General features: G+C 41.1%; 1 protein-coding gene across 6 annotated transcripts; it reads right to left on the reverse strand.

Annotated features, from left to right (window-relative positions):
* Positions 1-2,142: 2,142 nt before the first annotated feature.
* Positions 2,143-15,062, reverse strand: LOC310820847 (interferon-induced very large GTPase 1-like). Of its 6 annotated transcripts, none has more exons than XM_083692662.1 (16): positions 15,004-15,062; positions 14,041-14,193; positions 12,579-12,683; positions 12,400-12,465; positions 12,178-12,291; positions 11,942-12,055; positions 11,275-11,584; positions 10,926-10,968; positions 10,448-10,714; positions 10,066-10,332; positions 9,370-9,639; positions 9,006-9,275; positions 8,593-8,862; positions 8,204-8,473; positions 7,840-8,109; positions 2,143-7,727 (listed from the first exon to the last, which is right to left on the reverse strand). In XM_083692662.1, the coding sequence occupies exons 2-16, from the start codon at positions 14,148-14,150 to the stop codon at positions 3,109-3,111; spliced, it is 7,365 nt and encodes a 2,454-aa protein (XP_083548788.1). In that variant the 5' UTR covers positions 14,151-14,193; positions 15,004-15,062; the 3' UTR covers positions 2,143-3,108. The 6 variants fall into 6 exon arrangements, with proteins under 6 accessions (XP_083548788.1, XP_083548787.1, XP_083548791.1 ...); XM_083692661.1 differs by having other exon boundaries at positions 12,400-12,480; XM_083692665.1 differs by lacking the exon at positions 9,370-9,639 and having other exon boundaries at positions 12,400-12,480.
* Between the last annotated feature and the right edge of the window lie 279 nt (positions 15,063-15,341).

The following is a 15,341-nucleotide window of genomic DNA, read 5'->3' on the forward strand; positions in this document are numbered from 1 at the left end:
CTCTCGATGGTGCAATTAGTCATCGTGCCATACGTGTAAGCCAATATCATTGTTATTTTACAATAATTGTCATTAGATTACTCTTAAAATACACTTTGTCAGATCGGGAACATTATCTGACACGCCAGAGAAGAATGTTGTCGTTTAGTTTTCTGTCTGACGGGTGTGATGCTCGTCGTGACCTGTGAGAGGCAGCAATACGCCATCAGCAAAGCCAGAACAGTGACGGGCCAACGACACAGACACCCAAACGAGAGGTACCGTCATCGCGGCTTTCAGAGTGCTGCACCAACAGACACACAACACAAACGTTTATCTGATGAGAACATAGGCTATATTTCATAAAGGGAAGCTATCTGAAAATCATTTAGGCTATACTTCATAACCGGAGGCTATGTTCTTGAAACCTCCACAACTAGTCTGCAGTTCCAGTCATTTGAGGTAGCCTCTACCTGCATGACATCAAGAATTGCGTCAACACTGTTTATCTTTTTTTAAATTCAAGCCTAAAATGAGATACCGAACCTTTCAGTGTGTGCAGGGCGATTTGTGCAATTTTCCTACTTAGCTTTAGGATGATTGAGCTTATTTGTGAATTTATATTTGATATTATGTGCTTATTTCTCTGTATCTACGCCTCTACAATGCTCTCGCTGCCGAGGAAAATAGACTGGAATCGTGAAACTACGCTGTTTCAAACAAGTCTTGCTTCAGACATGCTGCGTTCGCATGCGGTGGAGCACGTCTCATAGATCACCGTGAGTTGTTAAACCTACGACGTTGGTGTAGCTGTGCCCTGAGACGAATAAAACAAGGAAATTCATCTATGAATCCCACGTGAAAAGGCTGCACGATGTTGATGATATTGCCAGATAGCGACGTTTAGGATGTGATCAATGCAACCCGTCTCAGCGGGGTTTGATAACGATAATATCGATAGGGCTCATTTTGGTTTTAAACCAGATGTTTTTGGGAAGCCTGCAAATGTAGAGGAGGTCGTATGTAGGACGTGTCGACGGAAAATAAAGACCACCAGCTGACTCCTACTACTATGTAGATGCTTCTGATGAAAACAAATCCAACCGGATGAGGAGAGAAGTTGTGTGTGTTTGTTTGAAAATGATGACGCCCACGTCATTCTTTCAGGTTCAGTGATCGTGACATGATCACATCTGGTATTGTGGTCAAGATTTGTCTGACAGGTTCAACCTGTGATGCGTCAGATGGCTGATAGTGTAAAATTCAACACGAAGTATGAATTGGTTTCATTAACTTTCTCCCACAAAGTACAACTGATGCATGGTTGTTAGCCTGTCCAACCACACATTTCAGTCTTAAGAAAATCCCATATCTATTTGTAACATCTGCATATGTAACTGAGTTGAGATGGTAAAGTCACTCAAGTTGAAATACCCCCACCCGCGCTGTCTAATTGCTAGCTCATCGAGAGCATAGCTGGTTAACATCGGGTATTTGAGGAGGCGGTCATGTCTGTTGGCAAGCCAGAGGCTTGGTCGGAGCGAGTCGATTGCAGAGGCTACTGTTTGCAACAACTTGATGTCTGTTTCACATGTCCAGTGATTAAATGCATGCGTTCTACAGCAGTGCATTTCCTTACAATACTTTTCCTCTGTGCTCAGATAGGTGTCGTGTGCTGACAGTGAAGAGGAACACAATATGACCGTGATTCAGTGTGGCAGTCAGATCTACTACAGGGTCTCCCATCCCATCCCTGAGGGGGCCGAACTGAAGGTGTGGATTGTGGATTGGGAAGGATTATGCTGCTGTAATTGGGTTTGGCCTAGGTGAGTTTACAGGGGATTCTCTTAAAACGTTCTTTCAGGGAATGTCACTGATATGACTGACAAAGCAGTTATGGTTCATGCATTCTAAGTCAATAATGTGTTTATTATGATGTCATTATGTTGTCATTTGGGTTTTGAATGTGTGTTGACTCTCATAAAGGGAAGAGGATGCTTTTTAAACTGAAGAAAAACATTGTTTTACTGCATTTTTCCACCCCATTACCCCAAGTCGTTTGACATGCTACAGTACATCCTTAAAGGTCCAGTACGTGCTGCCAGATAAAACTGTGGCAGATGAAACTTACGCCCTGTTCCTTTAAATGAGCAAAGACAATAATACAACTGACCCCATAATTTATACATACACTGTTGTGGTCAAAAAGTCCTTAGACTAAAGATCTTTGACATAGAATCAAAGTGTATTTGTCACATACATCGCATACAGCCGTAATTGACATCGTAAAATGCTTTGGGATCTCGATCAACAACAGTCAACAACAATAAACTGATAAACAATACAATATAATACAGTAATAATAAAACAGTGACAGCAGTAGTGCATAAGGGTGTAGTATAAGTAGAAGCAGTATTGACTGTAATATTAACAATAGTAAAAATAGTAATCTTCCATATATGCGTTCACAATCCGTGAATTTGGGTTTGTCTTAGAGATTCTTTAATGACATTGTAGCGACTTCAAGAGACATTTTACACATCATGAACATTTTGCACGTTATTTTACATTTTGAACATTTGCACCAGAAACATCTTCCATCAAGGACCACATGAGAAATACAGGAAGTGTACAATGCTTTCATGTGATATCATTTAGTCTGTAATCCTTTGCTGTAAAATCTTTGCTACAAAGATAAATCAATTGTACATGTACTCTTCTTATCAGATAGAAAACAAAGACTACATTCCAAATGAAGAGGCTCCACTACTCTGCTTGGTGTGTTAGGTATCTGTCAGTGCATGCAGGTCAGTCAGTGATCTCAAACACATAACCTGCCCTGTATCCTTTCATGATTAAGACTAGACAGGTGGGAAGGATCACTGAACTGTTTTAGCCACAGCCAACTGAGGCAAGTGTGAGGTATCTTTAAACCACAACTTGATTCATTGGGGAAAATATCCTGCATTGCTATGGTCAGGCAATTGTGAGAAATGATACAGTTTATTTACCAATTCAGAATGTCTGAGGGGACTCACACCTTACTGTACATTACCATTCTATGATGTCATACAGTGAGCTATTTCTGGTTATCATCATGTGTGACATAGCCTTGTAATACTCCTCACTTTAATTCATGTTGAATGACACTTCCAAGCTCTTCAATGCATCATCCTTTGTTAAATCAAGCCAGTGCTTTGGGAGATCAGCAGGACGTGTTTTCGCTTCTTTTGCAATCCTCTCATTAAATGTGGCCATCACATACTTCCAGTAATCTGAAGCCTCAATGTTGGAATCTCCTTCTATTTCCCAGTTAGGGTAATATTTCTGGTAGTCCTTGTATCTGGAACCAGGCATTTCTGTATCATTGTTGAAGAATCTCTTAAAGTTGCTAGTCACAGAGTTGGAACAAATATAAATTGTCAGTCTACGTCTGATTATGCAACGCCAGCCAGCGAGGCCATCAGGGCGGTGACTGTTGGAAAAGTGTTTGGTGTGCTCCTTTGTCCCTACGTCACAGGGTGCATCACAGAAGGGGCATTGTTCACGACACCCAATCAGACTGGTGAAGATCTCGTCCTGAGGTTTGAATGGCAGAGATGTAAGCCTTTTTCTGATGTCCCTCGTCTTTTCATACTCAGCTGTCAATGACTGCTCCATTTCTTTCACAGACTTTGTGAGGCAGTCAGCAAATGACTCCGTGTTTGCAGTGGTCAGTTTCATAACGTCCAGAGCATCCTTGGGGAGGACCAGCTTCTCTTTAAGAGCACTGCAAATGTCTCCAATAAACATACTGATATCATTTGCATTGCCACTTCTATCTTTGATGTTTGTAATTGCAGTGGTAATAATATTGATAATCTCTGATAGATGTTTCTTCTCCAATTTGTTAAGATTACTGTCCTCTGAAAGTTTTTGGGAAATTTTGTCAAAGAGCCACACTTTCACAAACGCGTCATAATTTTTTATGTACTGTTTGTATTTCTCATAATGTTGATCAGTAAGGAGCTGTTTTAAAATGGAGAAGTGGAGACCCATTCGTGTGCTGTAATACTTTGACCCTTGACCTTTCTTCATTTCCTCAATAACATCAGGTCCAATTTTTTTGGTCACATAGTCTTCTACAGCTGACTGCAAACACTTTGTGAAGTCCTCAGCTTTCTGTTGGCACTGGTCTCGTTCATGAAACAAGTCTATGAAATCAGCACAGTACTTGTCCTTCGACTGTTCCAGACACTTCTGTGGATCATTGAGTGTTATGAAGTCATCATGCATCTTCTGAAACTCTCTGGCTGCTATACCACAGATGTGTAGCTTGAGGGAAATCTCACATTCTTCATTGACTTTACCTTTCTTTGGTTGCAATGCTTCATCAATCTCTCGAAGCAGCTTCTTGATGCAAGTGTTGTGGTAATCTGCTCCTCCTTCAACCATCTCTGTTATCAAGTCCTGACACCGTGTTAGGATGTTGTCGCAAATGTCTTGTACTTTTTTCTTGTGGTGGTCTTTATCATTGTGCTTTACAAAGCCTTCAGCCTGCTTAAGATAATTCCCTGAAGGCACAACAAAAGCTTCTTTTCCACAATCCACTGAACAGTTTTCAGAAAATATTTGATTGACATGACTCCCCCTTGAAGATAAATGCTCTTTTAACACGGAGAAGACATTGTCAGGAACATCCAACTTCGACAGTTTTACAAAGCTTATCTCAGACAAGGTTTCCTTCCACATGTTCTCAAACTCTTCTCCGAGGTCCTCATCTGATAAACCTGTGTTTTTCTGTTTGCAGTTTTGCAGCAACTCCAGTACTTTCTTTTCCATGGCAATTGCCTGTGAGCTCTTGATGTTCTCCAGTTTAATCATTCCCTCTTTGATTTCAACGGCTTCCTCCAATTTCAGTTTTATTGTGTTTTTTGTCTCTCGTCTTAGTGCTTCAACATTGTTCTCAAAGTCTTGCCTATATTTTTCCACAAGATTGACATGGCCATCTGGCTTTTCAAAGTATTCCACTAGTTTGTATCGGATCACGTTTTCTCCTTCTGAAAGCTTCTCAGACATTTCTTCGATCAAGTCATTTAGCTTATCTCTTATGGTGATTTGGGGGTTTGGATCCGTCAAGCCAAAATTTGATATTTTAGTTTCAGCGGTTACAATCAAGTCATACATCGTCTTCTGGAATGACCATTCCCAATGATTGTACTCAACACATAATTTGGTGTATGCATCCGCAACCAAGCTGTTTCTGAAACTGAAGATGAATTTCTCAAACTTCACAGCTTCCCACAAACCTTTGGTCCACTTCAGGAAATCTGTCATGTCATCATTTACATGACATTTTTGGAAATCTTGCATCAAGGTCTTTTTGAAGTCATACACAGCCTCACTGTAGCCAGCATTGACTGGAGCCATAGGGGGAGATCCATGCCAGAGCCCTGGGATGTAGCAGCTGCTTCTGTCTGGATCATACTCAATCATGTCAGTGAACTTGGTGATATTCTCCTTATTCTCCATTCTGGCCGCTGCCTGCGTCATTTCATTCAACTGTTCCAAAAACTTCCTCCTGCCTCTCATGTTGTTGTCATAGGCGGACATGTCAGACACATTCTGGTGCACAAAGTGGCACATCGGCTTCTTTCCCACTTCCTTCATCCTGAGGAAGGCATGAACCGCAATCTGTAGAATGTCTTTCATCTCTGTGGAGTTCTCTGTGGAAACGTTGACAATTGTGACATCACTTAGTCCTATGACCAGTGTTGCAAGCTCATTGTCATGTTCATAACTGTCATCCAGTTGAGCTAGCTCTGGTGATTTCAAGCCCTCTGTGTCAATGATCATGACAAAGTCACATTTTAGCTCCTCTTTCAGTTCTTTGTTGACTTTTATCAGTAGCATGAAGGCACCTCTGGTACATCTACCACTACTGACAGCAAACTGGACCCCAAACATGGTGTTGAGGAGAGTCGACTTCCCTGTGCTTTGGGCCCCTAAAACTGTGACCACCCGGATCTTGCTGTTGGATTGCACAAGAGTATGAAGCTGAGTGAGAACATCAGATATCCATTTCAATGGGATGTTGGAAGCATCTCCATCCACAAGCTCAATGGGGAAACCATCCAACAGCATCTGAGCACACAATCCAGGCAAATGTTCCATCTGTTTTCTTTGTGGGATGTTTTCAGGAAGGGAGAATACACATTCATATAACTGGCCCAACTCTCGTACGAAGTGTTCAAGTCCCAAGGAACAATCAGATATTTGCTTATCCAAATCTGAAATTGTGTCTTTTTTCTCCAGAGAATTTTGTCGAAGATCTTTGTACCCCTCTTTCAAACCTGATAGGTTCTTCCATGACAAATTCTCCAAATTGAGTCGCAACCATTTGAGGAAATAGGATCGCGTCATTCCTGAACTTGACATTCCAATAATGAAGTTTGTCATTGCAACACTCCTGTCAAATCTTTGTTGCTTATTTCTCAGTTCTTTTTCTGTTGTCCTCAGAGAGCTCTTGTAGTGTTCAATGTCTTCTTTACCTGTCTTTAGCAGTCTACACATCTCTTTCTCCAACTGGGAGATCTCTTTCCAGATTTGCCCTAAGGGTAGCTGGTCCTCTTTGAATTTCACTGTGTTTGATATGTTGCTTGTGATTTCATCTGCCAACTTCCTGGCAGTCTGACAATCATCACAGTGCTCATCAACCAAAATCCCACTCTGACTAGCTCCCTCAGCCATCTTTTCCATTGTCAATTTGTTTTGACTTTTCTCTATGATGCCACCTACAGATAACTGAAGGGTTTTGATAAATTCTGATTCATTCTGCTCTTTTCTTTTCACAATCACATTTCTTGTATTCATACCACAGTTGGTGAGCATTTCTTTCACTATTTCGAATGGTTTTCTCTGAGAGTTGACAACCAGAAATAACTCTGCCGTTACATTTTTTCTGTTCAACATTTTGAAAGAATCGCAGTCGAAACCATCACTGAAAATGTAAACTGCAGATGATGTCTGACACAGAAAGGAGAACTGTGTTTCAAATGAGCTGATGTCACCTCTGAGATTGGCCACAGCCAAGGGCTCGGTGAACGTGTCGATGTTCCTGTTCCCACATGGGAGGTACCAGCTGACTTCAACTAACCCATTTGAAATTTTCCGAGGGACATCACCACCTTCCATATCATGATGAACAAATGTGTTATGGCACTGTTGAGGGTTACTAAGCAGCTTGTTCAAAATCTGAGACTTGGACAAGCTGCTTTTTCCCAGCCTGACAAAGGATACCATTGGAATATCAGAGAGTACAATTCTCTCCTCAATAAGGGACTGTGTGGCTGCATGAGAAGAGGTCCTAAACTTCTTCACAATGTCTCTCATGGCCCACAGCATCAACGTGCTTTGTCCTGTCTCACAGTTGGGCAGCAGGAAAGGAACAGCAAACTGACACACAGACATTTTCAGGACCATCTCCTGCTGCAAGAGACCATCTGAGCACAGGAACAGGGCAGTTATGAGATCTAGTGGATTAATGACATTGCTGCGATCACTGTCTGTTTCTATACATTTGACACTCCTGGCACTAACATTTGTCATCATTAATTTCTTTAGATAGGCTCCTGGAAGTGACTGCATAGTTTGAAGTGACTCATCTGATGTGGTATTGGCATTTATCTCAAGGACAGTACTTAACGAAAGCTTGTTTTCATAATGATCCTCCAGTCCTGCCTTTGACAGCAGCTCCATGAGATGGAATCCTGCAAAATGTACAAATGGGATGCTTTTATTGATCACTCATTTGGATTATGATCAAATAAATGACAGTTTTATTAAATGATGACTGTAAATGTAATATCTGTAATATCATACTTGTGGTGAAGGTTGTTGACACTGGTTGACTTTTCTCCCCAGTTTTCATCTCAGTGCAGACGTTGACTGAGTACTCAGTGGCAGGTTGCAGGTCAGACAGAGTGATGCTCTGTGAGGACGTGGTAATGATGTCCTGGTCCTTCCCTGGGTAATGGTAGGAGATCTGGTACTTGTGTTGGGTTTGGTCCATTCCTTGTGGCTGGCTCCAGCTAACAGTAGCTGACATGGTGTCCACTGAGTCAACACTCAGCTGGTCTGGGGCATGAGGTACTGAGGGAAACATGCAGTGGAAAAAGTGTTCATCAGTAATGTGGTCAGTGCTACACAGAGGATGAACAGCAAATGGATAAGGAAGATCTCTTACTTGTGCAGACGGTTGTTGAGACTGGTTGACTCTGTTCCCCATTGGTCACGACAGTTGAGACACTGATCGTGTATTCAGTTCCAGGTCGTAGGTCAGAGAGTGTTCTATAGCAGTCTTCAGTATATTCTTTCTGAAGTTCCGTCCCTGGACTGCAGTATGATATTAGGAAGCGCTGTGGGGTTTGCTCCACTACGCAAGCCTTTGTCCATTTCACAGTGAGCGAGGTTACTTGCAGCTGGTCTATGGTCAAGTCACCTGGTGCTGGAACTCCTGATATAAATTGTAAAGGAAACATTTGAAAATACATGTAGAGAGATCTATTGGGATCAAAAATAGAAAAAAAAATGGTTAGTAACTACGGATGGTAAGTTTCAAAGGTTCGTCCTTACCTGTAATAAATGTTGTTGCCGCAGGCAGACTTTGCACCCCACCTTTCATCTCAGTGCAGACGGTGACTGAGTACTCAGTGGCAGGTCGTAGGTCAGACAGAGTGATGCTCCGTGAGGATGTGGTCGTGATGTCCTGGTCCTTCCCTGGGCAGTGGTAGGAGATCTGGTACTTGTGTTGGGTTTGGTCCATTTCTTGTGGCTGGCTCCAGCTAACAGTAGCTGACGTGGTGTCCACTGAGTCAACACTCAGCTGGTCTGGGGCAGGAGGTACTGAGGGAAACATGCAGTGGAAAAATGTTGGAAATTGACATCATGCAGAAACACTAATTGGAGGTCTTGGTCAGTTACTCATCGGTAATGTGGTCTCTGCTACACAGAGGATGAACAGCAAATGGATAAGGAAGATCTCTTACTTGTGCAGACGGTTGTTGAGACTGGTTGACTCTGTTCCCCATTGGTCACGACAGTTGAGACACTGATCGTGTATTCAGTTCCAGGTCGTAGGTCAGACAGAGTGATGCTCTGTGAGGACGTGGTAATGATGTCCTGGTCCTTCCCTGGACAGTGGTAGGAGACCTGGTACTTGTATTGGGTTTGGTCCATTCCTTGTGGCTGGCTCCAGCTGACAGCAGCTGACGTGGTGTCCACTGAGTCAACACTCAGCTGGTCTGGGACAGGAGGTACTGAGGGAAACATGCAGTGGAAAAAGTGTTCATCAGTAATGTGGTCAGTGCTACACAGAGGATGAACAGCAAATGGATAAGGAAGATCTCTTACTTGTGCAGACGGACATTGAGACTGGTTGACTCTGTTCCCTATTTGTCAGTACAGTTGAGACACTGATCGTGTATTCAGTTCCAGGTCGTAGGTCAGAGAGTGTTCTATAGCAGTCTTCAGTATATTCTTTCTGAAGTTCCGTCCCTGGACTGCAGTATGATATTAGGAAGCGCTGTGGGGTTTGCTCCAGTACGCAAGCCTTTGTCCATTTCACAGTGAGCGAGGTTACTTGCAGCTGGTCTATGGTCAAGTCACCTGGTGCTGGAACTCCTGATATAAATTGTAAAGGAAACATTTGAAAATACATGTAGAGAGATCTATTGGGATCAAAAATAGAAAAATTAGTAACTAAGGATTGTAAGTTTCAATGGTTCGTCCTGAAGTTACCATCACTGGAGGATATGAAGACAGGTTAAGTAACAAGACCATTATATTTCATCATTCATCATCATCATCATTCATCATTCATGTGTTCAGATTACAAAATGATCAAGTCTAGTAGGGGCAAGAAATACTTTGTGATTAAGCTGCTAAGTCTCAGGCTGTGATGTGTGACCTTGATCACTGTGACTCAAAATAAAATAGAAATCATGATATTATGGAGGTGGGGGCACTTAAATTTAATTATTATCCCATCAGCCCAATTCTGGTCATGAAAACTACACAACCAAAGGTCCCTGATGAGGGGTGTCTTACTTGTGTAGATGGTTGTAGAGACTGGTTCACTCTGTCGCCCATTCAGCACTGTTGAGACCTGGATTGTGTACTCAGTACTAAGTCGAAGGTCAGAGAATGTTCTTGAGCAGTCTTGAGTATTGACTGCCTTGGGTTCTGCTCCTGGGCTGAAGGTGGATATGAGGAAGCTCTGCAGGATTTGCTCCGTTCCTTGAGCCTTATTCCAGTGAAGGGTGAAGGAAGTTGCTCCTGACTGGTCTATCTTTAGGTCTTTGGGTGCTGGGACCACTGTAACAAAGATCAAGATTTGTTTCAGGATGTGCTAGTCATGTGCTAGTTTCATTTGACAGATGATATGAAAAATATAGTTTACAAGTATCAAATAACCAAAACATAACTGTACCTGTGAATACAGTTGCTGAGCTGCATCTACTTTGGATTCCATTGTCTCCCTCTGTGGCAACGTCGAACTCATACTTCTTGCCAGGTTTGAGGTCCGTTATTTCAATTTGATACATGTCTTTTACAGGTACATTGTTCTGTTCTCCATCACATCTCCAGATCACTCTGAACCTCTGTGGTCCATTCAGTCCCTCTGGAGGGCCCCAACACAGACACACACAGTCTGACTTCACTGACAAGACCTGGATCTCTCCAGGAGGGGGCAGCACTGGTAAAGGAAGGAAAACAATTGAATCATATCAATACTGAAATTTAATGTGACAAAATGTGGACAGTGTAAATAAATATACTTTCGTGAATAAATATTGACAATTAATCTTGCAATAGGTTTGAAGAGATTACAATTTCAACAGATTGCATTACTGTATGGTGTCAAACTTTATAAACAAAGTTGAGAAGCATCAAGTTCAAACACCTACCTTCAACTAAAGTCTGTCTTTGTTTTTGCTCTTCATCTGTAATCTTTGGTATGGAAATACAGTAGAACAAGAGTCAAAAGTAGTTGTAAAATAGTAGTAAAATATAATACAAAATTGCCAAGTATATACATTTTTGCAAGTGGTTCCATGTATAGAACAACTTGCCATTCTGATAGAGGTAATTTGGCAAATTCCTTGTCATAAGAGAGTTGAATAACATCCGATTAACGACTGTATATTGTGCCCTTCCTTTTCAGTAACATTTTAATGAAAATTCATGAATCTCTTCACAAATGCTCCACAGTCTAACACACGTTGTTGACACAAGATGAGAAAAAACAGAGCATACGTGTCTTCCAGGTTGTTTTATCTCCTCGTAGACCATGTCATGTCCTCTGTGCTTTGTTACTGCACACAGACTGCAGATGAACATCTGGTCTGTCCTGCAGAACACCTCCAGTGGTCTGTGGTGCTCCTGACACAATCTCTGCTCCAGCTCTTCAGTAATGTCCACCAGAGTGTGTAACCGTAGTTTAGGGACTGTGTAATGGTGCTTAACATCAGTCTCACAGAAGGAGACAGAGCAGGTCAGACAGGTCTTCACAGCTCGGAGCTCAGAGCAGATGTCACAGAGAACATCTCCTGGTCTGGTGCTGATACTGTAAGTGGAAAAGCAGATAACAACATAATTATCTATGTATCCACCAAAGCAAGAGGCATCTTAATATTACATTTACATAAACAACGTAGGGAATAATAAAAGTAAGGTTAGTAGTGGTTCAACAAAAATTAAGATTCAATGTATCGTCCTAAAAACATCCTTTCCTCTCAGATTTTCCTTCTGTTGCTCTGACTTCTCTCTAATGCTATGGCACAGAGGGTGACATTTTCTACTCTGTGCAAACACATGCACCAAAAAGACTGGATTACTTTTCCATAACTTTGAATGATTCTTGTCAACTGCAATGTTGATGGACAGCAAATGTCAGTGCAGAAATGAAGAAGAGTTTACACACATCTTCCTTTCTGTGGATTCTCTCTCATTAAAATTCTGAGGAGGTTCCATTGATCGGTCACTCTTCATTGACAGACAGCTTGGAGTTGGTGACTCTGGTCTTTCCAAATGGACCCTGCAAGAAACACATGCACCAAAAAGACTGGATTACTTTTCCATAACTTTGATTGATTCTTGTCAACTGCAATGTTGATGGAGAGCAAATGTCAGTGCAGAAATGAAGAAGAGTTTACACACATCTTCCTTTCTGTGGATTCTCTCTCATTAAAATTCTGAGGAGGTTCCATTGATCGGTCACTCTTCATTGACAGACAGCTTGGAGTTGGTGACTCTGGTCTTTCCAAACGGACCCTGCAAGAAATACAAGACTATGAGGGGAAGTAGTAACATAAACGAAAAAGTTTGGTGATTATATCAAAATTAATAGGATACCACAAAAAAAACATTAAATATTCTCACCCATGTCGATCGGTTGACTTCATTGATACATAACTGAAGGTTGGTGACTCTGGTCTCTGATGAACACTGCAGGTGATACGACTATGAGAAGTGGTAGCAAACACTGGAATGAATCCATCTGATACTCTTACTGACAATGTCTAATATAACACTGCAGGGTTGAACAGCCATTGGTTTACCTTCCATCCATGGTTTGGTCTCCATCATCACTGGAATTCACTGATTGGTTGCTCCTCATAGACACATGACAAGATGTTTGTGGCTGTTGACCTATCAAATGATCCCTGTTCACAGAGAGAGACGGTCAAAAGGAGTCAAATTGATGTTGAAAGCTTAATATATAGTGATTAAAATTGCTCGGAAGTTGCTGAAGCAATATTTTTATTGTGTCTATCTTTCTGTGTCGTCAAAATGTTTTAAAGGAGTACGTGTGTTTATGGCTCCTTGATCACAACAATTATCATAAAATTGTTGATATTGGTGCATTTATAATAACGCAACACATGAACTGCTATCTACGTGTATATCTATTGAAGACCATAATCTAAGAAAATATCGGATGCTCCCTTCCATATTGAAGGGTACATCCGCAATGATCAAAACAAACTACACTGTTGGCCAGCTTGTTAATGAACTACACTGTTGCCCCTGTCTGCTTGTTACGAGGCGGCTTGTGTATTGTTGCGATGTCTGCCACATCTTTACTATTGCTTTCCCGCGGGGTCTGCTGCCTTCAAATTGGACTGGCAAAAGTAGTCACATAGCAAGTGGTCATAGCTAAACAGAAAGCTAACATGTTGGAAATAGAAGCTGCATGATTGCGCCCACGAGAAGGAGTTCAACATATTTCTTAACAACAATCTTAAACAATCTTAAAATATATTCTGCTAATAGGCTGTGTCTTGATGTAGGCTCTATCCAACTGTGTTCATGACGGGTGATGTGTTTTGTTTGACTGTGGTTCCACTGGCACCTTTCTTAAAAACATCGCTGCTCCCTTCGTAGTTGAAAGCTGGGGATCCGTTGAATGGTCGCCCTTCATTGAAAACATGGCTAACAGCTAGTGTATCAAAGAAAGCCCTTTTATGCTATCTGTGACTTCTTGTTGGTCGCACTTCATTGAAAGACAACTTGGAGTTGGTGCCTCTGCTCTCTCCACATGGATGGAGTAATGCAAAACAGTTTTACAACAGTTAAACATCTAACATTGAGATTTTCAACATCTAACATTGAGGTTTTCAACACCTAACGTTGAGATTTTCAACAACTAACATTGAGATTTTCAACAACTAACATTGAGATTTTCAACATCTAACATTGAGATTTTCAACATCTAACATTGAGGTTTTCAACACCTAACGTTGAGATTTTCAACAACTAACATTGAGATTTTCAACAACTAACATTGAGATTTTCAACATCTAACATTGAGATTTTCAACAACTAACATTGAGATTTTCAACACCTTAATCCTGCAGGGTTTTACAGAAATAGGTTTATCTTTCATCCATGGTTTGGACTCCATCACTGTGACTTGGGAAATGTAGATATAAATGTAGATATATGATAAATTCAAGATATACCCTGGTTATGATTCAAAAGAAGTGTCAGGTCTTTGCATTTACACACACACACACACACCTTGTAGTATCAGGGTCCATGGTCACATCAAGACCCTTGATTGGAGACTCATCCTTATGTCTTTGCTTAGCGATGGCACCACTCTCTGTGCCCTGCTGAAGATGGCTCATCTTAACCTTCAGTCAACAACAACAGAACTCGTGCCATATCAACCTAGAAATAGAAATTGCAAATAGAAATACCTGTATTATCATTTCCATGCTTTTAACTGTGGGTGTTGAGGGTCCAGTGCAAACTGCAAAAAGCTCACGTTGTATCTATGTACCTGGCTCGGACTAGTTGTTGTGATCAACATTTCCACCATTTTATCACAACCCAGTGCTGCTGGTGTATACACATATTGTTGTGTGCTTCTATTGTATTATATTCTATCAATTGAAGGCAGACACCATGTTGTTCCACACAAATGTTTCCCTCTTTATTTCAATTTTGGAAAGTTTCATAATTTAATTTTTTCAAACCTAAATAATAATTATACTCCAACGAACCAACTATTACAGCGCTGTCTCCACACAATGGCTTGTGGGATGTCATCATCTATAATGATTTGGCTGCTCTAAATTATTTTGACCAGCAGGTGTCAAGGTGTAGAGTACAATGTGTTGATCAAACCCTTGAGTAATAATCCTATTTTCGACACAATTGCCTGGAAAGCTTCAATGCATCAGAAAGCTTTGTTTCCCCATCACTAGAAGTTATTAATGTCTCTTAAAATCATATTTTGTGAAATTACAATGCCTGATTTGTGCGCAATCCGCCATTTCATCCGACGACACAAAATGTAGGCCGACAACAGCTCAGAACACCTGACTTGGCCCACATTGAAAGTCGACAGAAAACAAACACACAGAAGGCTAATCCTTCGATAGTTTAAAGCTCTGTCTTCTATGACATGTAATGATACAATATTTTAACAAAAGCACCGTTATTTAAACTTTACAATCAACAAAGACATAGTCCTACCATCGTTCTGCCTGCCGACTCAACCATTTCCTTTCTGTTGTTTTGCGTCGAGAGAAAGGTGTGGTATCTTTCTTTTTTTCTTTTTTTCTTCGAAACATGAACAGGATCAAACATGTCAAACAGGATCAACTGGTGATGTATGCCATATCTATGCGTGCATCAGCATGTGAAACTGAATAAAATACACAGGACTACAGTATATGTTAACTGTTAAATATGAATACCATGGTAGAGCACAAAGAGACAGTTTATACTGTAGGTCACATTAGTCATTCCTGGCCATTGGGTGTTGAGGACAAGTCAACAACAATATCATCTTCCTGCACTGCAACTATACA

The sequence above is a fragment of the Argentina silus genome (genome assembly GCF_951799395.1).
Source record: "Argentina silus genome assembly, chromosome: 21".
In the NCBI taxonomy this organism is placed as follows: Eukaryota; Metazoa; Chordata; class Actinopteri; order Argentiniformes; family Argentinidae; genus Argentina; species Argentina silus.

Bases quoted from the DNA above. Each gene is read 5' to 3' on its own strand.
- LOC310820847 (XM_083692661.1), bottom strand. From the start codon at position 14,150: ATGAGCCATCTTCAGCAGGGCACAGAGAGTGGTGCCATCGCTAAGCAA. The intron at 10,715-10,925 runs GTAGGTGTTTGA...TTCCTTTACCAG, and splicing joins AAGACAGACTTTAGTTGAAG to TGCTGCCCCCTCCTGGAGAG. The intron at 7,728-7,839 runs GTATGATATTAC...TACATTTTGCAG, and splicing joins GTCAACAACCTTCACCACAA to GATTCCATCTCATGGAGCTG.